Here is a 27,197-nt window from a genome sequence, read left to right as displayed (position 1 = left end):
GCCAGTGTTTGTCATGCTCTCCCCTTTCTCTTCATACTTTCATCTATTCAGATTTATACCCCCTATTATAATTGGTCCTGGGTCACGTCAGCTGGTTTGCCCCCTTCCCCCGAGTACACCAGCATCTTTGTGTTCTTTAAATCTACTGTTACCCTTATAAATGGGCTATTTCTTTTCCTTCTCTGTGCGACCGCACATCGCGCATGCGCCTTTACTCGTGTGTCTATCTGGGCACAACCTGTCTTGTCAACCCGTTAATAATAATATAAAAAAACAACAAACACAAAACTAAGTATGCTGCAAATTTCTGCATAGATGGCTGATTCCGCTCTGTATGTGTTTTGACCATCTTTAACAGGGAGATATTAACTAGCGAATATGGGCACATGCTAGATGATCTACATCATTGATACTGATGCTTATTGCTTTAAGCGCAGATGATCGTTATTGAGCAAGCACCACTCACTGACTCTTCCTGACCGCTCTGCGCGTGCACAGTGGGCAGACAGATAGCTGCAGGCATCGTACCAGCGCTGACATCGGCAATCAATTGGTCCTTCCTGCGCCTGCGCAGTGGGGAACAAACTCTGCATTCTGATAGTGGGCAGGTGCTGCACTGATTAAACCACTCAGCATGCCCCAGCAGTGTAATGCTATCAGGAAAGAGGCCGCCCTCCATAGCAGGGCCCACATGCCGGTGAGTCACATCTGGTCAGACTGAACTACTATTTATAGATCACAATATGCACGCATTTTTACTTCCCCTGACGAAGCTGCAGTGCGGCGATAAGCGTGGGGCTCTCCTGTGCCCTGTTCCTCCACTTCCCGTCCCCCCACTGGGCGGTACTCTCAAGCGATAACTTCACTTTGGTAATCCCATTCTGGATCCTTTACTTATATGGGAGTTTTTCCTCCATTATTTGTGGCTTTGGCTGCGTGGGGTTAATTATATTGTGCTGCAATCCTTTTGTGCCACTTGGGACATTTTTTGGGGGGGATTCTCCTGCATACAGTTACAATCTATACCTTCAGCATATTTTCCGGCTACTTTAGCTGTTTTCTGTCTGCTAGTGAGAATTAGGGTAAGGGACCATTTAGTGCTCTTACAAACATTACTTCCTCTTTAATTGGTGTGTTGCTGTCTCTGGGGACGCCCTCGACAGCGATCTGTGTGTGTTCATGCATAGCAATATGGTAGTTTTCAATTGAGAGGTGTTTATTAGATTATGTATGTGTATAAATGTATAGTTTGCACATAGAGTTAAGTTTACGGCTGTCCCCAAGTGAACATGGGCACAGATTGTTGGTTTTAATTGTTTTTAACCCTTGAGTGTTTTTTGTGATGTTAATAAAATTATACACTTATGGATATTCAAGTGTGCACTGGTTATATGTCATGGTCTCTTTTTTTGCATATGTTCTCCAGGTTTTTTCCATGCATTTGGTGGCACCTTGTAAATTTTAGTGATCGTCCTTTATTAGTTCCTATTCCTTGTCAGTCTTGTCTTCCAGTGAAGCTGCCTTACTGGATCACCGTCTCAAAAGATGCCTTGCGACAAGGGTACTCCCGACAGTCCAGGCCCTCAGAAGGACATTTCCCAACGCAGTGCCGTCACAGACTCTGCAGATACATGGTCTCATCCTGTGCTATTCAGGAATCCAGTCCATGCACAGGACCTCCCAACACAGAGACCACACAGGCACATGGCCTCTCCATGTGCTATTCAGGAAGTCAGTCCACTCGCGAGACCTTCCAACACACAGGCCTTCCAGGTACACGGACTCTACATGTGCTATTCAGGAAGTCCATCCACTTGTAGGACCCTCCAACACACAGGCCTGTCCTCTCGCAGGACCTTACATCCTAGACCCTGTGACCCAAACCACGGTCACATTATGTAGCTGTAAACACCCCCATAGGTGTGAGGTGTGTGTGGTAAGCCAGTCCCGCCCAGCTCTCCGGCTAACCCTGTAAGCCTCCCTTATAAACAAAACAAAGCTCGTAGAACTACAGGTCCCAGAGCAACATTACTGGCTTACAGCGCAGTGGACCCCCCTCCTCTGCGACACATACCGGCCATTTACAACACTGCTGGTCACTGTCTCACAATATATACTGTATATTATATATATATATATATATATATATATATATATATATATATATATATATATTTGCCTAAAATATAAAATGTGTCAGCTTTAACTTTAGGCCTTTTAGATATATTTTCAACTTCTTCAACTTGCTAAACTGTTCGCAATAACAGTAATTATGACCAGGAGTGCCCAAACTTTTACATGCCACTGTATGTGCTCAAAACCTAGTGTTTGAGCACATGGCAGAGTTCAGAAAGAAAGAACACTATTTGTCTTATTTGACATTTGGAGAGCAATTTTTGTTGGAATAGATTGCAGATGCCATATCACGTTAGGAGGGCCTTTGAGCTGCCAAAACAGCAGTGACTAACCTACTTGTGTAGTGGGCATTTTGAACCCATATGTGATCCACAGTCTTTTGGCTGTGAAAATGAAAATTGACATTTTTCCACATTACACAGTACAACTGTTTTGAAGTGTAAGTTACATAGACAACAAGTGACAACACCAAAATGTCAAAGTATTGTTGAAAAAGAGCTTTATTCCAGCGATTTCCAAAAATACACTACTATGAATAAGTTACATACAAAAGAGGGCAAAGGTAGTCAAATACTGGAATTTACGAATCAGAAAAGTCACTAAATACAAACTAAACCACTGCAATTTCTAAAATAACATAACCTCAGTTTTGCACAAACTTTAAAAGAACTGAAAAAAATATAATATATACTGTACATATATCACATAATACAGAAATCAACATTGTTCATGAATAAGAATTTATATGGCAGGACACTTCATAAATCTAGTGGTTTGAAGAAGGACTCCATCATGATTTTAATCTGTCTGCAAGAAAAGAAAACATAATAAAATTACCTTCTTTTAGAGTTAAGTAAAAAAAAAAAACAAGTTTATATCAACTACTATACAGTAGGGAAAATAAGTATTTCATACACTGCCAATTTTTCAGGTTTTCCCATCTACAAGAGGTCTGTAATTTTTGTCTTCAACTGTGAGAGACAGAATATAAAAATAAAAACCAGAAAATCACATTGTATGATTTTTAAATAATTAAAGTGCATTTTATTGAATTAAATGAGTATTTGATCACCTACCATCCAACAAGAATTCTGGCTCTCACAAACCTGTTAGTTTTTCTTTAAGAAGCCCTCCTACTCTGAAATCATTACCTGTATTAATATTACTTGTTTGAACTCATTACCCGTATCAAAGACACCGGTTTACACACAATCAATCACACTCCAACCTCTCTACTATGGCCAAGACCAAAGAGCTGTCTAAGGACATCAGGGATAAAATAGTAGACAAGTACAAGGCTAGGATGGATTGCAGGAAATAGACAAGCAAGCAGCTTGGTGAGAAGTCAACAACTGTTGGCACAAGTATTAGAAAAGGGAAGAAACACAAGATGACTGTCAATATTCCTCGGTCTGGAGCTCCATGCAAAATTGCCTCATGGGTAAACATGATTATGAGAAAAGTCAAGAATCAGTCCAGAACTACATGGACCTGCTCAATGACCTGAACAGTGCTGTGATCATAGTCTCAAACATTACCGTTAGTAAAACACTACACTGTCACGGATTAAAATCCTGCAGGACAAGCAAGGTCCCCCTGCTCACGCAAGCACATGACCAGGCCCATTTGAATTTTGCCAATGACTATCTAGATGATCCAGAGGAGGAATGGGAGAAGGTCATGGGGTCAGATGAGACCAAAATATAACTTTTTGATATTAAATCCACAAGCCATGTTTGGAGGAATAAGAAGGATGAGTACAACCCTAAGAACACTGTATAAACCATGAAGCATGGTAGGGGAAACATCATACTTTTGGGGTGCTTTACTTTAAAGGGAACAGGAGGACTGCACTGTTTAAAAGTGAGGATGGATGGGGTCATGAATCGGGAGGTTTTGGCCAACAACCTCTTTCCCTAACTAAGAACATTGAAGATGGGTCGTGGCTGGGTGTTCCAGCATGACAATGACCCAAAACACACAGCAAGGGCAACTAAGGAGTGGCTCCATAAGAAGCATTTCAAGGTCCTAGAGTGGCATAGCCCACCTCTAGACCTAAATCCAAAAGAAAATCTTTGGAGGGAGCTGAAGCGCAATGTTGCCCAGCGACAGCCCTGAAAGCTGAAAGATCTGGAGAAGATCTGTATGGAGGAGTAGGCAAAAATCTCTGCTGCAGTGTGTGCAAACATAGTCAAGATCAACAGGAAATATCTGACCTCTGTAATGGCAAACAAAGGTTTCTGTACCAAATATTAAGTTCTCTTTTCCCATTGTATCAAATACTTATTTCATGCAACAAAATACAAATTAATTCTTTAAAAATCATTCAAAGTGATTTTCTGGATTTTTTTAGATTCTGTCTCAAAGGTGGAGTGTACCTAAAATACAAATTACAGACCTCTCCATTTTTTGAAGTTGGGAAAACTTGCAAAATCGGCAGTGCATCAAATACTTATTTTTCCCACTGCACATAGACAAAATAGAAATTTGCCTCTTTAAAGTGGTTATGATACAGATTGTGAGCCCTCGCGGGCAGGGTCCTCTCTCATCCTGTACCAGTCATGACTTGTATTGTTTAAGATTACTGTACTTGTATGTATTATGTATACCCCTCCTCACATGTAAAGCGCCATGGAATAAATGGCGCTATAACAATAAATAATAATAATAATATAGTGTAGAAATTTTCAACCATCTTGTTGAATCAAACATTGCCACCATTAATATTCTATATAGTTTTGATACGTGTTGACTGAATAAAAAAACTTGCTAGATTTTGTTGACAGGTATTGTATTTCTCCTAGCTCCACTTCTCTAGTGATGGCTTTTATCCAATGAACTGTAGCAACCTTCCTCCATGGAGATCACCACTAGCACTATGAGAAAAAAGTCTTACGATGCAGAGGTTAGTTCACCGCAGTTCATTGGGAGAATTTCATTGAGGTGAACTCACCTCTGCACCGTGAGACTTTCACACTATGCTGTGACCTCACTGGAGGGAGGTCACTGCAGTTCATTGGATAAAAGCCATCACCAGAGAAGTGGATCTAGGAGAAATACAACACCTGTCAACAAAATCTAGCAAGTTTCGTTCAGCCAACACGTATCAAAACTATATGGCTGCGGGCTTCTATATTTACGCTGGGAGGGAGCGATAGCCATGGCCTCTTAACAGCCTGAGAACACCAGCCCCCAGCTGTCTGCTTTAGGAAGGCTGATTGTCAAAAATGGGAGGACCACATGCTGTTTTTTAAATTATTTATTTAAAGAATGAAAAAAACAGAGTGAGGACCCCTCTATTCTTGATAATTAGCCTTGCTTTTGTTGACAACTAAGGGTTACAGCCCCCAGCTGTCAGATTTTCCTGCCTGGTTATCAAAAGTACAGGGGAACCCATGCCGTTTTTTTAAATTATGTAGAGCTCAGGCACCGGCTGATGAATACTCCCATCAGCCGCTGCCTGCTCTCACTGTTAGGCCTCTTTGCTTAGTAGGAGATGTGGATGAATCTCCGCACTACCGCAATTAATTCCAGAAATTGTTGAAGAGTTCAAAGAGGTCTATTCAACCCATTTCGGGGTTCCAGTGACCCCTTCGTCAGAAAATACCACATACAATATGAGGAGATCATAAACTTACAGGGTTTAAATACATGCTACATTAAAAAAAACAGCACCAAATGATTAGATGACACATGGTGTCAGAGTTCATGGTTACCACGGGGTTAACACATCTAAGTCAATTATACATTAAAGTTATACACTAAGAGTTCCTTTCATAATCATGATCATGAATTCATTTCAATTCAAAGGTTGACAAACCAAAACTGAAGATATGCCCCCTATTGAGGAAGCCAGTACGGCAAAACGGCGCTGTCGGGGTTGCCGGGTACATGTAGGAGAGAGCCACAGGAATTTCATTCATGTAAGTTGTTACTAATTTTAAGCACTGTTGCATTGTTATACTATGCATGATTAGCTCCTCTTACTCTGGACTAGTATGGCAGGCACATGGAGCAGGGTGAATAAGGAAGAGTTGATTTACTGGTAGTAATATGCATTAAGCACCCACATGGTTGAATCTCAGAGCAGTTTTCCCTGCGGCCAATAAAATTAGGCTGTTGCTTTAAGGGGGTTTTACACTAAGCGATATCGCTAGCAATATCGCTAAAACGTCACTGGTTTTGTGACGTTATAGCGATATTGCTAGCGATATCACTATGTGTGATACTTACCAACGACCGCTTCCCCGCTGTCCATCGCCGATCGCGCGAGAATGTCCGGCTCCATTTCTCGTCGGGCACTTCCTGCTGAGACTTCCTGCTGTGACGACGAGCGACGCGTGGAGGCGGGCGGGAGAACGTCTTCATCGCTGTGAAAGGTGAGTATCGTGCACTGCGTCGCTGCTGAATCGCTGTGAGATCTTTCTGTATGAAAGCTCACTAGCGATCATTTAGCGATGCACCAGCGATCCTGACCGGGTGGGATCACTGGTGCATCGCTAAATGTAAAAGGGCCTTTAATCTACAACATTGGAGTAACATCTACATAACTGAGTTAGCTTACGCATTAAGAATTGTATGCACCTTTATTTGTAGGCATTTGCAATTTATAAAAGAAACATTGAGAGTAAAAGTCGCTACTATTTGAGCACTGTTGTATCATAATGACTGTACTCAGGTTTAGCTCACTCCGTCTCTGAGTAGCATGGCAGACATTCAATGCAGGGAACTTGGTTGAATTGTTACCTACTTATAGCATTGTGCACTTTATATTGTTAAACTAAGGATTTGATCCTTTTGCTGCTTGAACCATTAGGTTTTTTCCTTTATTATTTAGATTGAAGTAAGATATATAGAGTAAAATGAGTCGATTAATAAGCAGTGAATATTCTATTCAGGATACTTTATAGATTATTTTGCATAAGCCTGATTTCTGTGAGCACCTATTACAACACATGTACTTGGTTTTTTGCGAAATTTCCTTGTAAAAAACTTTTTATGAAATTTATTAATAAATGATTGGTTTTATGGATCAATTTATTTGCCTATTTGCCTTTGTTTATTCTGAACAAATTTGTGGCAGAAATTGAGATATAATTAAAAAAAACAGCGCCAGATGATCAGATGACACATGGCGTCAGAGTTCATGGTTACCACAGGGTTAACATATCTAAGTCAATTATACATTAAAGTTATACACTAAGAGTTCCTTTCATAATCATGATCATGAATTCATTTCAATTCAAAGGTTGACAAACCAAAACTGAAGATATTATTAAAGAAAAAAAAGAAAAAAAAATGAAAGGTCCCGACTTTCTTCAAAAAGGAGAGAAATGTACGAGAACCTGCAGAGCAAGGGCATTCAAGCCCAAAGGCGGTCACATTATGAACATATCACCATGTGAATTAATAAATTTCCTATGAAACACAGGGAAGACAGTTTCTTTGCTTATTTTGTTGAACTACCACATATAATGCATGCAGAAAATCATTTTTATTATTAATAAATATTTAAAATATGGAATGAGTTGTGTCCATAAGTAATTAATTATAAGAATTAATTAAGGATATCATATTAAAAAAATATATCAATCATGCAAAATATAAATACTAGGTAAAGATCATGGACAGAGTGTAAAAGGATTATTGCTATTCGGATCTCTGGAGTAGTGGAGAGCCGCAAGACAGCTCGAACACCCCGATTGGGAACTGCATTAAATCAAGATCACATCCGGGGGGGACCTCACTGAGCCTGTGCGCGCTGCTTCCCATTCATTCCCCAGTAGTTACAGCCTGAGCGGTCGCATTAGCACCGCTCCATCTGTAAACTCTGTAAGTGCATTTAATAGATGAGCCTTTCCTAGGCAGCTGCGGGCTGCTGTTTTTAGGCTGGGGGAGGGCCATAATAATGGTCCCTTACCAGCCTGAGAATAGTAGCCCGCACCTGTATAGTTTTGCCGGGTTGGTTACAAAAATAAGGGGGACTGTTATGATTGGGTCACCGAGGAGGAGAGGAAGACCAATCTAAGCCACAGAAAACCAGAGGTTGGTAACTAAGCGGATTGCAGACCCCTGATCCTATCCACACAACTAGCAGTAGCCGTGGAGCGTACCTACGATGATTCTAGACGCCTCGACACAGCCGGAGAGCTAAATAAGCCTAAAGCAAGAAAGAGAAAACCTAAACTGCCCCAGAGCAGACCCCAAAGGAACAGATAGCCCCCAAACATATATTGTCGGTAAGACAAGATGAAAACACAAACGCAGGTAGGAAAATAGACTGAGCAAACGATGGGGCCCACACTAACTAGACAGGACAGGAAAGGAAAGGCACGGTCTGCAATCACGCAAAAAACCCTGCAAAAAATGTCCAACACGTCTGATAGAAAAATACTGAAGTCGCACGACTTCGCCCACTATATCAGTACTCTGGTATTTTCTGAAAGCAGAGCAAAAAGAGGCCAATCTAATAAGGGACAAAAACAAACTGGCACAAGCAGTAACATATGGATGGAAATTCAGCACAGCCCCAGCCGGAGCTGGCTGAACACACAAAACTGAAATAGACAAAACTGAAATAGACAAAACCAGATCAAATGTGAACAATAGCAAAAGAACACTTAGCTGAGCTTGCAGGGACTGAGCTGGAAGCTAAGACCTCAGGAGGCAGGAAAATCACCAGCAGAGAGAGAGGGAGTCGGCTGTCTTAAATCCTGTCAGAAACTCCAAATATCCAATCGTCCTCCTCATCAGGTGGCAAGCCTCTGTTAATCAAATCAGCTCCATTATCTCCAGTAACCACCAGAGGGAGCCCAGAAAGAGAACTCGCGACCCCTCTGTCAATATAACCAGCTCCACTACCTTCACTAGTAACCAGAGGTAGGCCAGAAAGCGAATTCACAACAGGGGACCCCACATCGGTTTGTTTTCATTCATTCTTCCCTGTTCAAGCTGTTGCCGGCAGAGCAGGGAAGAATGACAGCAGAGTTCAGCACCACATGCAGGGGAACAGCTTCTTACAGCAGCCGCTACTTCCGCGGTGGCCGTCCATGCTCACGGAGGACAGTGTACATTGTTCTCTGTTTGCACGTGTTGCAGGCCATGTGTCCGTGTTAAAACGGACATATCTGTGTGTTTTGCACACAGACACACGGTCCGTGAAAACACACTGACATCTGCATAGATACATTCAGTTGAATGTGTCTACGTGCGTGCGTGTCTCTGGTACGTGTGAAAACTGTCACCACACGTACTGGAGACACTGACTTGTGAAAGAGGCCTTATTAGCGGCAGCAGGCATAGGCTGATGGGAGAAGTAGTCCCATCAGCTGACGTCAGTGACCGGAAGTAAACGTTTTACCATCGATCACAGCTGCGGGCTCATGCTGTCATTTAAGTAATGATTTTACGGCTGATCAGAAGCACTGTTTGCCGCATTGTCATGCACATGTCAGTGTGGCAAACACTGGGTGTTCGGGCCCCCCCCACTCAAGTGAATAGGGTCTGGGTTCGGATCCAGGTAGTGTCCTGGTAGCTAAACTTTTTTCTTTTAACTCTTCGGCCGAACCAGCTGGACCTGAACATCCAGGGGTCCGCCCATCTCTAATCCACAGGTGGCAAAAAGTGACGGCGCTAATTTTGACCTTAATGACCAGGCCATATTTTTAAATCTGACCAGTTTTAATTTATAATGAAATAACGTCGGAACGCTTCAACATATCCCACTGATTTTGAGAATGTTTTTTCATGACATATTGATTGTACTTCATGCTAGTGGTAAATTTTGGTCGATATTATTTGTGTATAATTTATGAAAATATCAAAAATTTGACAACATTTTTAATTTTTATGCCCTTAAATCAGATAGTTATACCACACAAAATAATTAATAAGTAACATTTCCCACATGTCTACTTCACATCAGCAGAATTTTTTAAACATCTTTTTTTTTGGTTAGGAAGTTAGAAGGGTTAAAAGTTGACCAGCGATTATTTCAATTTTCCAATTCCCAAAATAGCACCATTCTAAAAACTGCACACCTCAAAGTCCTCAAAAACACATTCAATAAGTTTATTAACCCTTCAGGATCAGAGGAATTAATGGAATGTGAAAGGAAAAAATGAACATTTTCCTTTTTTTCACAAAAATTTTGCTTTAGCCCTCAATTTTTTATTTTAACAAGGGTAACAGGAGAAAAATGGATCTCAAAATTTGTTGAGCAATTTTTCTTCAGTACGTTGATACCCCTTCGATATGTGGTGGAAAACTACTATTTGGGCACACGGCAGGGCTTGGAAGGGAAGTTGCACTATTTTACTTTTTGAAAGCAAAGAAGGCTGGAATCGAGTGCGGACGCCATGTTGCGTTTGGAGAGCCCCTAATGTGCCCAAACAATGGAACCAGGGCTGTGGAGTCGGAGTCGTGGAGTCGGAGTTAGTTTTGGTTGGAGTCGGAGTCGGTAGAAATGTACCGACTCCGACTTTAAAAAAAATGTATTAATATTTCATAATTGAACTTTCATATGAATTTTATAAATGTTACTCAAATATATATGTTCTATCAAACTATGAACAACAGTGATAAGCAGTTCTGCTGGAGATAGAGACATTTCTTACTTCTTGTGTGTCACTGTTCTCCACTGCCCTTATCTAATCTTATACTTGGTTAACCTCATGCTGCCCCAACCCCCCTACTTACAATGTATGAAACTGAAAGTGAAAATGTGTTGCAAATTCTTAGTAGTAAAGCTCCTCCTCTAGACTAGATCATACTAGGTGTGCGTCTTCCAAGCATCTCACAGCTGCCTGCTACTCAGAAGAGGAAGACTGTAAGAAGTATTATCCTTTCAACAAACTTTGCATCAGTTAACTGTGAGTACATGAGGAATAATAACAGTATTACTGACGACTATATCAGTTGTACAACCTGGCAATAATTTTGTACAATTGTTTTTAGGAAAAACAATTGTCATTTGGATTGTGAATGCAGAATTAAAAACCTGAGAATGTCAAAGAAGCATCACATTAAATCAGCTGTATTTGAACATTTCACCATCACTTAAGATAGAAAACATTATGTCTGTCAGTGTATGACAAATGATCCAGACGAAAACAAATGCTGTGAAGCCAAGATGAGTGCATACTCAGGCAAAGATAAAAATGCTCCTACCAGAGCTTCTAATCTAAAGAGACATTTACAGCACTTTCATCCAGAAGTACTGAAAGCAGTGGATGAGAAAGACTGCATCCAAACCAATGAACCAGTGCCCAGCTCTTCCAGCCAAACAAAGGAGCAGAGAACTTTGCAGCCATCAGTTGCAAGATATTTTGTCAGTGACAAAGTTACTGTGACAATGAAAGTAGATACATTTAAAAAACAGATCATAGAGCTTGTTGTAAAGGATAGTGTGCCTATTTCATTATTTTCACGACCAGCTTTTATGTGTCTGAATGGGGAAATGGCCCGCAAGCTTGGTGTTTCTCTGGAGAGAGAGAGTATTAGAAAATTAGTAATCGAAGAAGCTTTTAAACAAAAGGAAGAACTTAAAAAAACTCTCAAGGGACGCTTTCTGTTTCTTAAAATGGATGCCTGCACACGTCACAGAGTGAACTATTTTGCCATCAATGTCCGATTTGTTTGTGACAAAAATGAAATAGTTACCAAGACATTGGCAGTAAAAGACACCAAAGCTCATCAGTGAGTTTCTCCAGGTCTTGGTGGAAAAGGTTCTGCAAGACTATGAACTTAAAAAAGAGCAAGTTCTTTCTGTCGTAACTGACAATGCTTCAAATATGATAAGTACTATTAAGCTAATGAATGAGAGTAATGATGGTGACCAGCAGCAAGAAGAACATTCTGGGTCCACAGACACAGAAATGTTTGAAATAGAGGAACACAGTATTGTAACTGAGGAGCAAACTGAAGTTGCTTCAGATGAACAGCAACATGATAGTTTAGATGATCTTGTTGAAACTGTGTCAATATGTTCTTTCATTCATCACATGCGCTGTGTTGTGCATACGCTACAGCTGGCTATAAGAGACAGTCTGCAAGAAGGACATGCTGCTGCACTGATTGGCAAGGTAAGAAAATTGGCTACTGTTGCCAGAACCCCTAAAGTTGACTCAATTTTGAAGAGACGTGCTGGAAAAGGGGCAATTATTGATCAAGCCACACGATGGGGCAGTACTTACTTAATCATTCAGCGCTTGGTTGAACTGAAAACCTTTCTTGTAGACATGGCTAACCCTCAACTGACGCTAAATGAAAGTCAGTGGAATCAGGTGACTGAGCTGGAAAAATTGCTGGAGCACCCATTTACAGTGACTAAAAAATTACAAGCAGAGGACTTAACTCCAGGTATTTTCTTAAAGGAGTGGAAGAACCTGATGTTTCGCCTGTCCCAAAGAGGAGTGTTAATTGCAAGTGGCATTGCTACATCAATGAAATGGAGAGAGGAGCTACTATTACAAAATAACATTCTTTTGGCAGCTGTTTATGTAGACCCAATGCATTGGATTCTTCTAGATGATCAACAGCTAAGTAAAGGAAAAGAAGCTCTGTTTGAAATAGCAGTAAGGATGAAAGGGTTGCAGAACAGTCAGGAGGAACAAGAAGAATTTGGTCGTCCTGCCACATCTTCACCCTCATCATCAACTGATGAAGAATTTAATTTAGAAAAATATTTGGATCACAAGGACCGTGCAAAGCGTTCCCGCAGAGAAGAAGAGTCATCCCCATCAAGGAACACAGCCAGTACATTTCAGCAGAATTTTTCATGTGCACTAAAAGAAATTGAGAAATTTGACCGTTCATCAAAAATAACAGTGCAACAAGCGATTCCTCTGTATCCTGACATTGTCAGAGATGTTGCCCGAGTGGTTACTGCTTTGCCACCAACACAAGTTAGTGTAGAGAGGTTGTTCTCTGCTCTCAAAATAATTAGATCAGATTTGAGGGCATCCATGAAGGAGGATCTGACAGAGGCAATACTTTTTCTGAGGACAAATTTATAGATTTCTTCTTATTAACTGCATAAAAGTGTTTATTGCATATTTACTTACAGTTTAGAAAAGTTTCTAAAAGTTATTTGCTATATTCTAATTGTATTCTAATAAATGTAGTTTTTGCGCTAAGTGGTCTGATTACTTATATGATGGTGAGAAACTGAATAAGCACGATGTTTAATATTTTACAACAGTAAATTTGTTGTTATGAATTGGCCATTTATGAAGGAGTCGGAGTCGGAGCCGGAGTCAGAGTCGGAGCCTGATAAAATCCAGGAGTCGGAGTCGCAACTGTGGCTTACCGACTCCACAGCCCTGAATGGAACCGCAGACAAATGGCCCTATTTAGGAAACTCCACCCCTCAACGATTTTATCCAGGGGTATAATGAAGATTTTTAAGCCAAAGGTACTACACAGAATTTGATAACATTAGGTTGTCATATTGAATATGTTGTCATTAGTACTGAAAGCACGGGCTACTCAAGTTTGCATCAGGGTGCATGGGTATGCACCAAGTATTGCGGGTGCTCACGCGACCCCGATGCAAACTTGAGTAGCAAACACTTGCACTCAACAATAGTCATCATATGCTCATCACTTTTTTTTTACCTTTAGAAATAACCCTAACCCCAATGCTAATCCCAACCCCAAATCTAGCCTAAACTAATTCCAACCCTAATAGCAAAAAAATAAAAATAAGTAAAAAAATTGTATGATATTTGACTAAGAGGATGACACGGGGGATTGACATAGTAAATATTGGCTTTTGATCACTGTGATAAAAATGAACCAATAAGAAAAATGTCCGCTGTTGACAGGTGCCTGCCGGCAAATCTCAGCGGGTACACTGCGCATGCGCCTACCATTTTTTTTTCCAGTAAGTGTTAGCAGAGGGCCGGAAATGGAGCTGGAGGGACGGGGAGTGGAGGAGGTAACAGGGGGGCTTGGGGACCTCACTTCTTTCTCCTCTGACACATATCTTGTCAGAAGAGAGAGAAATGTTTCTAATAGCAGGCACACTTTTTGTTTACGTGATCACCGCTATTCATTGAATAATGGCGATCATGTGATCGGGGACCAGAAAAAGCAGCCCAGAACATGTTCTCCAGGGTCTCAGCTTCCCCCATAGCTGAAAACCCAAAGAATTTCCAACGTTGGGAGTGCTATACCCTTGTTCCCGATTGTCGTTGTAAAATGACAATAAGGCCCCTTGACAACCGCCATTTTAATGCGTATCGATGGTCGTTAAGGGGTTAAGTTACCCAACCCTTCTATCAGTAAAGAATTGAAACCTCCATTCTCATTGTATGGTTGGAAAGCCCTTATGATATTCGCAGGTTGGATATCATTTTCTCGAATGTGCATGCGGCCTTCAGTCTTTAGACATGAACATCCAAGCTGCTACATATACCGTAGGTTAAATTAGTAAGGATAAACATAAGTTGTAATGTTGTCAAAATTAATCTGCAGAATTATGTCAGTCAGTAGAGGGGGCAAACCATATAATTCCGAGTCTCTCAAATATTCATCGAATTTTATTAATTTCGCAATAATATACTGTATAAACAGTAGATACAGAATTTATGGAGTGGTTATAAATGCAGTGATATTGGTTAGTTTTCAATACTCATCGAGTATACTGCGAAACACCTTCACAGAGAGAGTAACAATTGCAGTTTCAGCATTTTCAGTTTTGTCTACCTTAGAGCAGCATTCTATAGGTTTTATACATTATTATTGTACAACTAAAATCATTGAAATTATTCCACAACAGAAGTTGAGTAACTTTGTACATAAATTGCATTACTTATCTTGTGCTGATACGGAGTTACAGGCTGTAGTATAGAACAGCGCTATATTTCCTATTTTGCAGACTCCAAAGCTTCAAATTCTCACTATGTATCTACAAAGTTACTCAGGATTTTACTTAGATTGATTATATGTGGAAACAGTTTTTGTAAAAACATTGAGATAACTTATATAGCATTAAAGGGTTAAGGGTTAAGGGATAGGGAGCTGGCAGTCAAACAGCATGATGTCGGCAATCATGCCCTGTTAACATAGAAGCTGTTCTGTAGATGTGACATCAGTGGATGCTGCAGAATCACCAGCTGGTATAAATCAGTAGCAGGCAAAACAGGCAGGCAGTTAAAAGTTTTTAGCCCCACAGAAAAAAATCACAGTCTTGGATAACCCCTTTAATGGGTTAAATATACTGATTTCATTACTTACTCTTGTTTCTCTATAGTTAGTTTCTGTTTCATTAGCACTCGTTTTATTTCAGAATCAAGATCCTGGAAATAATTAAAAACTGTTATTGCAGCATCTGTACATTATTCTAATATTTCACTGATAATTCTGAGTTCAGACAAGCAGAACTGGAAGGTTTATGTTTTTTCACTTTACCACATCTTAACATCTACATGTCACGGGTTTACCACAACAGTGAGGAGCCAGAAGACCGCAGCATCTCATTTCTCCTACTCTCCACTTCTCCCTTCGTTTTAAATGGTGTAAATTTCTTTGGGCAGTGCAGGGGTAACTCTGCTCAGTTGAGAGCTCCTGGAGCTAAGGCTTTCAGCTGTGCACTGTTAGCCACTCTCATCTCCTATATAAACTGAGTCCTAGCTAAACACTCATTGTCAGCTTTTGCTGCATGGCTGAAGGTTAATAGTTTTTGCTGTTGAAAGATTCTCTTTAACTTTATTATTAATGTATTTTCTGGTGTTTTCTTAAGACCCTAGAACCAGACTGCTCACATGACAGCACCAGTGGAAACACAGAATCATTAAAGGAAGGTTCAAAATTCTCTGAGTAAAGATTTCTATGATTCCTCAAAATAAAATGGGCAGCACTTCTTTTTAAAAAGCAATTTGACTGTACCATAGAGTTAGAAGAGGATATGGTTGATTAAAACAAAAAATGAGGTCTAGCAGTAACATCATGGGGCGAGCTGGACAGAAGCTATTATACCTGTTAGCTCTCCTGGTCATTTTGAAGCATACATGATGCTTATGTTAAGAAATATAATTTATGTGAGTAAAATGCTCTAAAATATATTTTTCTGAAATTAAGAATAAAATATAAAGAAGCATTGTTTATCACTACCCAGAGGAACATCTTCAGACATGGTTAAATCGTACACTGACGAGCAAAAGGGAAACAATGTTTTGAACCTTTGACTTTCAGGCTTTAAATGTCACCAACCACTACTGCTTTGAACATGAGACTATCATCATTTTATAGACAATCATCTTGGCTATCTTACATAAATTTGACTTGCAACTATTTAGCATATGCCTTGTTATGCAGATTTTTGTCACCAAAGGCCATATGATCCTGCAGGAACGTGAAGGAACTGAAGAGGCTGAGAAAGTCTGGTATGTCCTCTACAGTGTCTGTCTCATGTTAATAAAACATGGATTTTTGTGTTAAACTCACCGTAAAATCCTTTTCTCCGAGACGTTCATTGGGGGACACAAGTACTGTGGGTGTATGCTACTGCCGCCAGGAGGCTGACACTAAGTGAATGAAAAAAAAGGTTAGCACCTCCTCCGCAGTATACACCCTCGCCTCGATTGCAGGCGGAATCAGTTCAGTGCAAAAGCAGTAGGGGATCTACAAGACAAAATCAGCCTCAATGCAGGTAACAATATGTCTAGAAAAAAACCCACCTGGTATCATAAATACCTGTTATTAAACAAAAAGGAGCCAATTGGCTAGCAGGGTGGGTGCTGTGTCCCCCAATGAGCGTCTTGGAGAAAAGGATTTTACAGTGAGTTTATCACAAAAATCCATGTTTCTCCTTTGCCATCGGGGGACACAGGTACTGTGGGACGTCCTAAAGCAGTCCCTGGGTGGGAAATCGACTCACCGGTCCAAGCTATACGCACCTCCTGTCTAAAGGTGCACCACTGCTGCTTGGAGAATCCTTCTACCCAGGCTCACGTATGCTGAAGTCTGAGTATGGATATTGTCATGCTTCCAGAATGTGTGCAGACTGGAGCAGCCGCCGCTTTTCTGACTTGCTTGACCAAAGCCTGGTGCCGAAGAGACCAAGAGGCAACCACCGCCCGAGTGGAGTGTGCCCCGATCCCGCTGGAACAGGTGCGCTTCTGATGCGATAAGACTCCTGCACAGCCACACGGGTCCACCTGGTTACGGTCGATCCTGAGGCCGCGAGTCCATCCCTGCGATCCTCGGGGAGTACGAATGGCGTGCCTGTCCAACGAAAGGGTGCCGTCCGTGACACGTACCTCCTGACAGCTCTTACCAGATCCAACGTATGAAGAGCCTCTTCCACCCAGTGTACCGGTGCTGGTCAGAGAGGGCAAGATAACATCCTCAATAAAGAAAGATGAAGTAAACAACCCTTGGTAGAAAAAAAGGAGGAGTCGGCCTGAGAACCACTCTATCCTTGTGGAGAAAAACAGGTACAGAGCTTCGACAGGATAGAGCTGCCAGTTCCAAGACCCGCCTAAATGACATTATAGCCACAAGGAACCCACCATCCAGGAAAGGTACGACAAACACACCCTGTAGTGGTTCGAACAGAGCCCCCTGCAGACCGATTAGGACCTGGTTAAGGCCTCCAAGCGTCCAGAGGGACCCTATAGGGGGGTATCAGGCGGGAGACCCCCTGGCTGAGGGTCTTTACGTGCAGATTGGTTGCAAATCCTCCGCTGGAAAAAAGGGGTGGATAAGGAAAAAAAAAATCCTGTCTCCTGAGGGATCTTGGAGCTAAACCTGAGTCTAGTCTAGACTGGAGAAGAGCTACAAATGTTAAGAATGGAGAATTCCAGTGGAGGATGACCGGGGTCCTACACCGTGAGAAGAAAGCTTCCCAGTCGTGGTGGTAAACATGTGCTGAAAAGGGCTCCCGGGCCCTAACCATCGCAGCCACCCCACTCCAGCCTAGCCCGGCCTGGGCCAGAATCCAAGATTCAACGGCTAAGCCGCCAAACACAAGGCCACTGGGTTCCGTTAGATCTGGCCCTGGGAAGGTAGGACTGGGGCTCTGGCAGCCACCAGGGGATGTCAACGAATAGTTACACTAAATCTGCGTAACCTGTCTGACGAAGCCAATCTGGGGCCATCAGTATTACTGGACCCCGCTATGCCTTGAACTTCCTGAAACCCTCGGACGCAGCGGAAGCGGAGGACACAGGTACGAGAGATGAAAACTGGTTCTGCGTAAGGACCAACGCGTCCACAGCAATTGTCTGTGGGTCCCGGGACCGAGCGACAATCCTAGGCACCTTGGCCTTTAGCTTGGAAGTCATCAGGTCTACCTCTGGGGTTCCTCAATGTTGGAAAAACTGTTGGGAACAATTCGGGATGGAGTGGTCATACCCTGGACGCGAGACCCTGCTGGCTGAGAAAAGATCGCCGCCCAGTTCTCCACGCCCAGACTGTGAACTGCCGATCACAGAGTAACCTTTCTCGGCTCCGCAAATGATATGCTTTGCCTCGAGCATGGTCGTCCTGCTGGGGCTGCCTCCCTTGATGGTCTATGTAAGCCCCTGCCGTGGCATTGTCTGATTGAATTCGGACAGGGTGTCCTCCAGGAAATGATGAAAAGTGCTAGCCGAAACGCCTGAATCTCTAAAAAGGTTGATCGAGAGGCGCGATTCCTGAGATAACATCCTTAGGCTGTGTGGTGACGAATTACTGCTCCCCATCCGAGGAGACTGGCGTCAGTCGTGACCATCAACCAATGGTTTGCAGAAGAAGACTTTCCCTGCAGCAGGGAGGGACTCATCGTCCACCATCTAGGAGCCTGTCTGAGCGGTGCAGACAATCGGCACTGGTGGTCGTAGAAAAAACGGGATTATTGTCCCAGGATGCCAAGAGGGCGTGCTGCAAGGGACAAAGGTGGGGTTGGGCAAATGGAACAGCCTCTATTTCTGCCACCTTTTTCCTTAAGACCTTCAAGCAAACCCGGATGGTACAGGAGACCAGCTGGAGAAGTGTCCAGGCTAACTACCGGAGTGCTAGGGCCTTATCCTGAGGGAGATCTTTCCGACCCTCGGGACGTGTCAAAGATCATCCCTAGAAGGGAAATTGTGCGAGCTGGAATAGGGGACAAACCTCAGAACTTCAAATTCACCAGCCACTCTAGGTGGAGACGTGTATCCAGCGTGAAGTTGATGCTCTCCTCGTAGGACTGAAAAGATGGGCTCTTGACCAGGAGGTCATCCAGATAATGCCAAATGATTATGCCCTGGGCATGCAGGATGGACATGATGGCTGACATGACCCCTGTGAATACTCTGAGGATGATGGCTAGCCCGAAGGGTAAGGCTGTGACGCGGTTTGCTGATGGCAACTGTAAGAGCCCTTGATGCACCGGTAGGCGCCCTGGGCGTCGATAGCTGCCGAATATTCCCTTTTTCACGGCAGATATGACCGGATTCCCTCCGGAAGTGTCTTCAGGTCCAAAATGAGTCTCACGGTTCCGTTCCTTTCCTCCATTAATTTTTTTTTTTTTTATAATCTTTCCTCTCTTTGGGGACCACAAGCAGGTTGGAGTAGAAATCCTGAAATCTCTCTTTTTGGGGGTGGCTGATAAATACTATCTTGTACCCTGAAGGCACCAGCTCTCCTACCCACGTGTCGTATACGACGGTGAGCCAGATGTCACGCAACCAGAGCAGGCCCCAGCCTACCCTGCAGTTGTAGACTGGAAGTTTCTCCAGTCATACAGCCATGAACCTGTGGGGCTTTGATCCCCCTGATCTTGGCTGGATAGAGCGCATCCTCCCCAGTGGGTTGGTCCTATATGAGATCTGATGATCTCTGCCCTGATTGGGCTGACCTGAACTGGCGGTCGAAATCATGTTTGAAACTGGTGACGAAATGGCTGCTTAGCCCTCTGTTGTGGGAGAAAGTTGCTTTTCCCCCTGTGGTGTTGGAGATAAGCTGATCTAGCTTCTCACTGAACTCTCTGCTGCCTTGATAGGACAAAAAAGTTAGGGATTTGTTGGGAGTCAGGTAGGCTCGCCATGTTCTCAGCCATAGGGCTCCCCTAATGCAAATCGCATTGCAGCAGCCAGTGCTGCATGTTAGCTGCATCCAAGGATGCGTTACTTAACTAGCCTCCCAGGGCTTATCTTATTCGCGATTTCAGCAACCTCCGACAGTAGGCACAGGCTCTGCAAAGCTGCATTTGATGACTCTGACCAGGAATCATGGCCTTAGCTACCTAAGTTACCGTGCAAGTGGGAGAGAGGGCTGATCCTGAGGCCTCAAACACCAAGCGAGCCCGGCTCTCTATTGAGATGGTCAATGAGATCCTTATCAGAAGACCCGTTAGGTAGGGATAATCGGGTTCTTGAAACCAACCGCAATACGGGTGGGTCTACTGATGGGGGCTCTGCCCACCCTTCACAGAGTTCAGAGGCAGACGGTTATCTTGCATGCAGTGCCCTCTGTCATTGCCTCTGTCCTCAAACTCTGGGAGAGTCTACCGACTGGCCCATTTGCCTGACACCATATGACCTAAGGTCAAGGTGGACTCCTCGCCAATACTCAGGGCTTGGTTGATGGCCTCACTTAGCCTGACAACTGATTCCTGGTAACTAGGTGCATACAAACTGAGGGGCCCCTCGGAATCGTAATTCGAGTTTTGCTCGCTGTCACCCCCTGGAACAGGGGAGGGAAAAGCAGAGCTCATGGATGCTGAGGCACCAGCCGGGCTGGGCTACATTGTGTGGGTTCATTTCCCCCGTCACGTCTGCCTAGAGTGAGGGCGGCCCCTGCAGGCTGGAGGCTCCTGTAAGGTCGAGGATATCTCCAAGACAGGTGAGCCACTGTCCCTGCCCCTATCTGGGGCCTGAAGGGACTTGATTGTGCCATAAACTGCGACAAAGATAGAGCCCATTCCGGGGCTGGTCGCAGGGGAGGGCTCCTGGGCGCATTAGGGATCACGGCCTCGCATACTGATAGCTCTGTGCCTGCGGAAAAGCACGGACCAACGGGCGGTGTGTACGTCAATAGTATTGTATGAGCTTGAACCTCAGTTTCATGGCCAGTGACCTTTTTTCGGCCGCCACCTGACAAGAGCAGTCATACTCATCCTAGAGTGGCCGGTGGCGACATGCTGGGCCTGCTGGCTGACATAGCCTGCGGCAGTGACGCCATTAGTATTGGTGCTCGGCTGGAGGTAGGGGTAGAACTTACCCACAGTCCTGCGCCTCTGAGCGTCCTGAAGTGCAGCAGGAGGGTCTGGGCCGCTCCTAACTTAAAAAATTGCGCCTCGCGACTGGGTGGGCCCGCCGGAAGTAGGCGTGACTGGGGGCATGACGTCCGACTATGGCCTAGCACAGGCCAAAGCCGGGGACTAAATTTACACCGCCGGCCCGGCTGCCGGATATGGATGCTTCAGTGGCCTAGGGCAAACTAGGAGCCGGGGAGAAAGGTTCTGGCGTTGGCCGCGATGAAGAAGCGGCGCCGCGCTGCAGGCGCCAGGGAACCGCTGCTGGCGCAAACAATGCAATAATAAAAGCCCCGCACCAGGAAAGCGGCAGGCCATCCACAGGAGCCCTCCCAGCCCACCCTCGATCCGTGCCCCCTGTCCTGATCGCATGGACCGCTTCAGCTGCCAGCATGTCAGGTGTGTGTGGGGGGAGAGGGGGGCTGTGTACAGGACGGTGCAGGCATCCTGGCTCCATCGTTCCTTACCCGGGATGAGGAGAGGGACCGTCCGCTGCCTTGCAGCACCACAGTCTAGAATTGGTGGAGCAGTGGGACCGCTCCTAGGACACTAAGCATGAACTGATTCCACCTGCAATAGAGGTGAGGGTGTATACTGCGAATGAGGAGCTAACCTTTTTTTTTTCATTCACTTAGTGTCAGCCTCCTGGCGGCAGTAGAATACACCCACAGTACCTGTGTCCCCCTATGAGGCGAAGGAGAAATCTCAGCAAATACCACATATACTTGAGTATAAGTCGACCCGAGTATAAGTCGAGGCACTTAATTTTACCACGAAAAACTGGGAAAACTTATTGACTCTAGCATAAACCGAGTATGCACGGCATTCTCATCCCTATCCTGGTATACATGGCCTCCTCATCCTTACCATGGTATGCATGGCCTCCTCATTCCCACTCTTGTACGCATAGCCCCCTCATCCCTATCCTTGCATGCATAGCTTCCCCATCCCTATCCTGGAATGCATGGCCTCCTCATCCCCATCGTTGTATCCATAGCCCCCTCATCCCTATCCTGGTATGCATGGCTCACTCATCCCTATCTTGGTATATATGGCCCCCTCATCCCCATCCTTGTATGCATAGCCTCCTGATCTCTATCCTGGTATACCTGGCCCCCTCTTCCCCATCCTGGTATGCATGGCCTCCTCATCCCCTTCCTTGTATGCATGGTCCCCTCATCCCCATCCTGGTATACATAGCCCCCTCATCCCCATCCTTGTATTCATGGCCTCCTCATTCCCATCCTTGTATGCATGGTCCCCTCATCCCCATCCTGGTTTGCATGGCTCCTTATCCCCATCCTGGTATGCATGGCATCCTCATTACCATCCTTGTATACATGGCCCCCTCATCCCCATCCTGGTATACATAGCCCCCTCATCCCCATCCTTGTATGCATGGTACCCTCATCCCCATCCTGGTTTGCATGGCTCCTTATCCCCATCCTGGTATGCATGGCATCCTCATTACCATCATTGTATGAATGGTGCCCTCATCCGCAACCTTGTATGTATGGCCATCTCATCCGTATCCTGGTGTGCACATGGTTCCTCATCCCTATTATTTTATGCACGGCCATCTCATTCCCATCCTTGTATGCATGGTTCCCTCATTCCCATCCTTGAATGCATTGCCCCCTCATTCCCATCCTTTTATGCATGGACATCTCATCGTATCCTGATAAGCATGGTTCCTCATCCTTATCCCTGTATGCATGGTTCCTCATCCCCATCCTTGTATGCATGGTTCCTCATCCCCATCCTGGTATGCATGGTCCCCTGATCTATATCCTGGTAATGCATGGTCCCCATCAGAAAAGCATAAAAAATTTTTTAAACCATTCTACTTACCGTCCCTGTGCTCCCTCGCAGCGTCTTGTTCTAGTGCCAGCAGCTGCAGCGGCCGGGCGATCACATGTGACCGCTACTTAAGGAAATGAATGTTCACTTCCCTCCATGTCCTTGAGAGTGGAGAGAAGTGAATGTTTATTTCTCTTAAGTAGCGGGGACACGTGATCGCTCGGCCGCTACTGGAAGTCGGCAGCTGCAGCTGACACTGTGCTGGCTATTATAGAGAAATGAATATTCACTGCCAGCGCAGTGAATATTCATTTGTCTTTAGCAGCAGGCACAGGAGTTAGTAGCAGCCACCAGCTCCTGCCTCCGGTGATCCGCCGCTCCCCTTCCATCTTCTGGGACCTTCACTCGAGTGTAAGCCGAGGAGGGCGTTTTCAGCACAAAACACTGTCTTACCGACTTGTTCACTGTATGTGCATGGCCCATGCGTTCGTTTTTTTCCATTGGTTTCTTGCATTTGCAAGTCTTTGGGAGGTATCCACCCCTCCCATGTGAGCCATGCACATATAAAGCCGTCTCACAGAGCATGCCCACATCAAACATTGCCTCTCTGAACCCTGCTCATATAGGTACTGTTCACATGGTCAGGTTTTAAATACAATGGATAGGACTGCTCTGAGGGGTATACCTTGGCGTTGGTGGAGCGGCTTAGCGTACATTTTTTGCAAAAAATGTATCAGCTAAATACCCTGTTTTATTATAATCTTTTTACTAGCACTTGCTGTTCCTTGTTGGAGTTTTTTTTACAGCAGAGTATTTTTTCACATTTGTTGTACTGTGTTTCTCTGTGTTCCAGTCTCTTGGTGGTGTGAACACTGTCTTACTGACTTGTTCACTGTATGTGCATGGCCCATGCATTCGTTTTTATTTTTTTGCTACTGACTAAAAAACCTCAATATTCTGAAACGTGTTGCACCTAAACTAACTAAAACTCAATGATATGCTCGATCTTGTAACGTCTGCAGGCACTTCTGCATGGTTCCCCTCCTCCCTCCATGCAGGGACTGAGGATTACTCACTGCCCAAGCAGCAGCAGCATCCTCCAGAGCTACCTCCTCCTCCTCTGTGCATGCTGCGCTGTCCCACGGTGGCGCACTTACTGCACGCATGCCTCTTGTATAAAAGGCACCTTCCTCAACGGGAAGTACCTGAGCAATCCTATAGTAATTTTTAGTGGTGTTGGTGTGTGCAACTGTGTGTTGCCAGTTTTCCTTTCCTTAGTCTGTTAAAGCTATTCCCGTATCCTATGTTCCCGTTAGCTTAGCACTGTTTGTCCACGTTTCTCTGACCGCTTTAGCGGTATCCTAATCCTGAAAACGCGTCTGCGGTACCTATACCCAGCCTCCAGGTCCTGGTGCGGTCAGTTCCAGAATTATTTCCTGATATCTACGAGTGTGAACAAGAACCTATCTTCAACATTAATACAGTCTGTACAGTCCGTCTTCTGATAGTTAGTGACCTTGGTCACGTCTCCCCATGTCAGTGAAGAAGACTGTTGGGATAGGCAGCTGCAGTATCGGCACCTGCCTAGAAGTGATACCTCCACGAAAAAAAAAAAAAGTGTTCAGCTCACCCTTTGTACTTCCATGTTGCTTTCAAGCACGGGCCACAGCTCTGTCAGGCAGTAGACAAAATATGGAAAAGACGGTCCAGCTCAAAAGGGTAAAATCCAAAATATTTTATTTAGATATCCATAAAATAGGTATACAAAATACAAAAAATGCATATACCTGTCCGGAAAACCGGAGGGAAGGTTGAGGAGACACTGTACGCGTTTCAAACAAAAAGTTCTTAAACTCAGTATGAGTAAAGTTTGGCATCAAAGTAAGGTACATTATAGTCAATTTACTATTTTTAATCATGATTTATAGAAAATGTAATTATACCTTATTTGCTCGTTGAAGAAAATCATTTCATGACTTTAGCTGGACCTTTTGAGCTGGACCATCTTTTCCACACAGAAGTGATACCTGACAGCTATCTGCAGCCCAGTCTGTGTTTACTATCAGGAGCTCCAGCGAACATCAGGTAGACGCTTAACTACGCTCCTTTCTAGGCACAATGGGTCCACGAACCATGTGCGTCACCTGCGGGCGTGACAGATCTTGACTAGAGTTGAGCGAAACGGGTCGAAAAATTTCAAAAGTCACCGACTTTTGGCAAAGTCGGGTTTCATGAAACGAAACCCGACCCTAGGATGAGGTCGGCCACGAGGTCGGCGACTTACGCGCCAAAGTCACGTTTCAAAAGTTTGTTTTGCGCTCTTTTTCAGCCAATCAGGATCCACGGACACTGTGGGCAACGTGATGACATAGGCACGGGTCACCAGCATCTTTCAGAAGGGCATGCAAGTGATTGGCTTGCTTTGGTGGGCGTCACAGGGGGTATAAAAGGGCGTGCACGCCGACCGCCATCTTACTTCTGCCGATCTTAGCATAGGGAGAGGTTGCTGCTGCTGATTCTGTAGGGAGAGCGTTAGGCAGGGAAGAAGACAAAAAAACTGCTTCTGCTGCTAGCGATTGTGCCTGTACAACACACCAGTCACTGTGTGTGCAGTGCAAGGGGAGGCTATATTGTGGTGTATCAGTGGTGTTGGTTGTTGGGCTGCCTTCTAAGGCTTCCTGACCGCTGCATTGCTGTTTACCCACTGCTCTGCAAACTGCTTTTTTAAAAGCAATCCAATCTCCCTTATCCTCTCGTCACTTTTGTCACAGCTGTGCCATCGAGCCTGTGACATAGCGCTCAGATATCAGTGGGCCTCACACAATCCAAAAGTGTCCAGTGTCCACAAGTGTCTGCAGAAATTCAAAATCTCACTTATCCTCTAGTCACTTTTGTCACAGCTGTGCCATCGAGCCTGTGACATAGCGCTCAGATATCAGTGGGCCTCACACAATCCAAAAGTGTCCAGTGTCCACAAGTGTCTGCAGAAATTCAAAATCTCCCTTATCCTCTAGTCACTTTTGTCACAGCTGTGCCATCGAGCCTGTGACATAGCGCTCAGATATCAGTGGGCCTCACACCATCCAAAAGTGTCCAGTGTCCACAAGTGTCTGCAGAAATTCAAAATCTCACTTATCCTCTAGTCACTTTTGTCACAGCTGTGCCATCGAGCCTGTGACATAGCGCTCAGATATCAGTGGGCCTCACACAATCCAAAAGTGTCCAGTGTCCACAAGTGTCTGCAGAAATTCAAAATCTCCCCTGTCCTATAGACACCTTGTACGTTGTTTTACATTACTATATAGTTTGTTGGATTTTGTCTACATTTCTACAAAAAATGAGGAAGTCTGGTGGAAGAGGCCGTGGAATTGGGCAGGGGTTGGCAGCTGGTAATGATGGTGTTGGTGGTGGATCTGATGGTAGTGGCAAGAGCAAAATAGGAAAGAATGCAGGAGGTGTTGAGCCTGCGTCATCGTCTGGCTCCATAAGGCTTCAAAGGCTTAGTTTTCTAGGAGTTGGCAAACCGCTTTTAAAGCCAGAGCATCAGGAAAAAGTTTTGTCTTACATTGCTGACTCAGCCTCCAGCTCTATCGCCTCCTCTTCTTCAGTTGTAAAAAGTAAAAGCACTGAGTCGTTATTGGAGGCTCATGTTCATGAACCACACCTTTCCTTGTGTCCTTCACCCCAACCAAGATTGAAGGATGACGCAGGCCATACTACTGATTACTCCATGGAGCTGTTTTCACATACCATGCCTGGATTATCAAGTGAAATGGTGAATTACCCAGGCCAAGATGAATCTGACATGGAGTGCACTGATGCACAGCCGCTGATGGATGATTCTGCTGGTACATTCACTCAGAGCACTACATTGTCCTCGCAGTGTACAGAGCCAGATTCTGACCCTGATGAGACTCAGGTGCCCCTTCCCGCACACTATACCACCATACACGGTGACACAGAGGAAGGTGCACATGACATTGAAGAGGCGGTGATGGATGACCCAGTTGTTGACCCAGATTGGCATCCATTGGGGGAA

The 27,197-nt window shown here is 44.4% G+C and overlaps 1 protein-coding gene across 2 annotated transcripts in view; it reads right to left on the bottom strand.

Moving 5' to 3' along the window:
* Positions 1–2,618: 2,618 nt before the first annotated feature.
* The window catches only part of CUNH6orf118 (chromosome unknown C6orf118 homolog), an 89,147-nt gene continuing 64,568 nt past the window's right edge, over positions 2,619–27,197 (bottom strand). For both annotated transcript variants that reach the window (XM_073560153.1, XM_073560152.1), the window contains exons 9-10: positions 15,376–15,437; positions 2,619–2,943 (exon numbers count right to left, since the gene is read on the bottom strand). In XM_073560153.1, coding sequence (XP_073416254.1) covers positions 2,895–2,943; positions 15,376–15,437 — 111 coding nt within the window. In that variant the 3' untranslated portion in view covers positions 2,619–2,894. The remainder of the gene's footprint in view (positions 2,944–15,375; positions 15,438–27,197) is intronic.

Source organism: Dendrobates tinctorius, unplaced genomic scaffold (assembly GCF_039654945.1).
Source record: "Dendrobates tinctorius isolate UK_male_01 unplaced genomic scaffold, ASM3965494v1 ptg000293l, whole genome shotgun sequence".
NCBI lineage: Eukaryota > Metazoa > Chordata > Amphibia > Anura > Dendrobatidae > Dendrobates > Dendrobates tinctorius.
The sequence above is the reverse complement of the archived record's forward strand: the minus strand, read 5'-3'. Positions and strand labels throughout refer to the sequence as shown.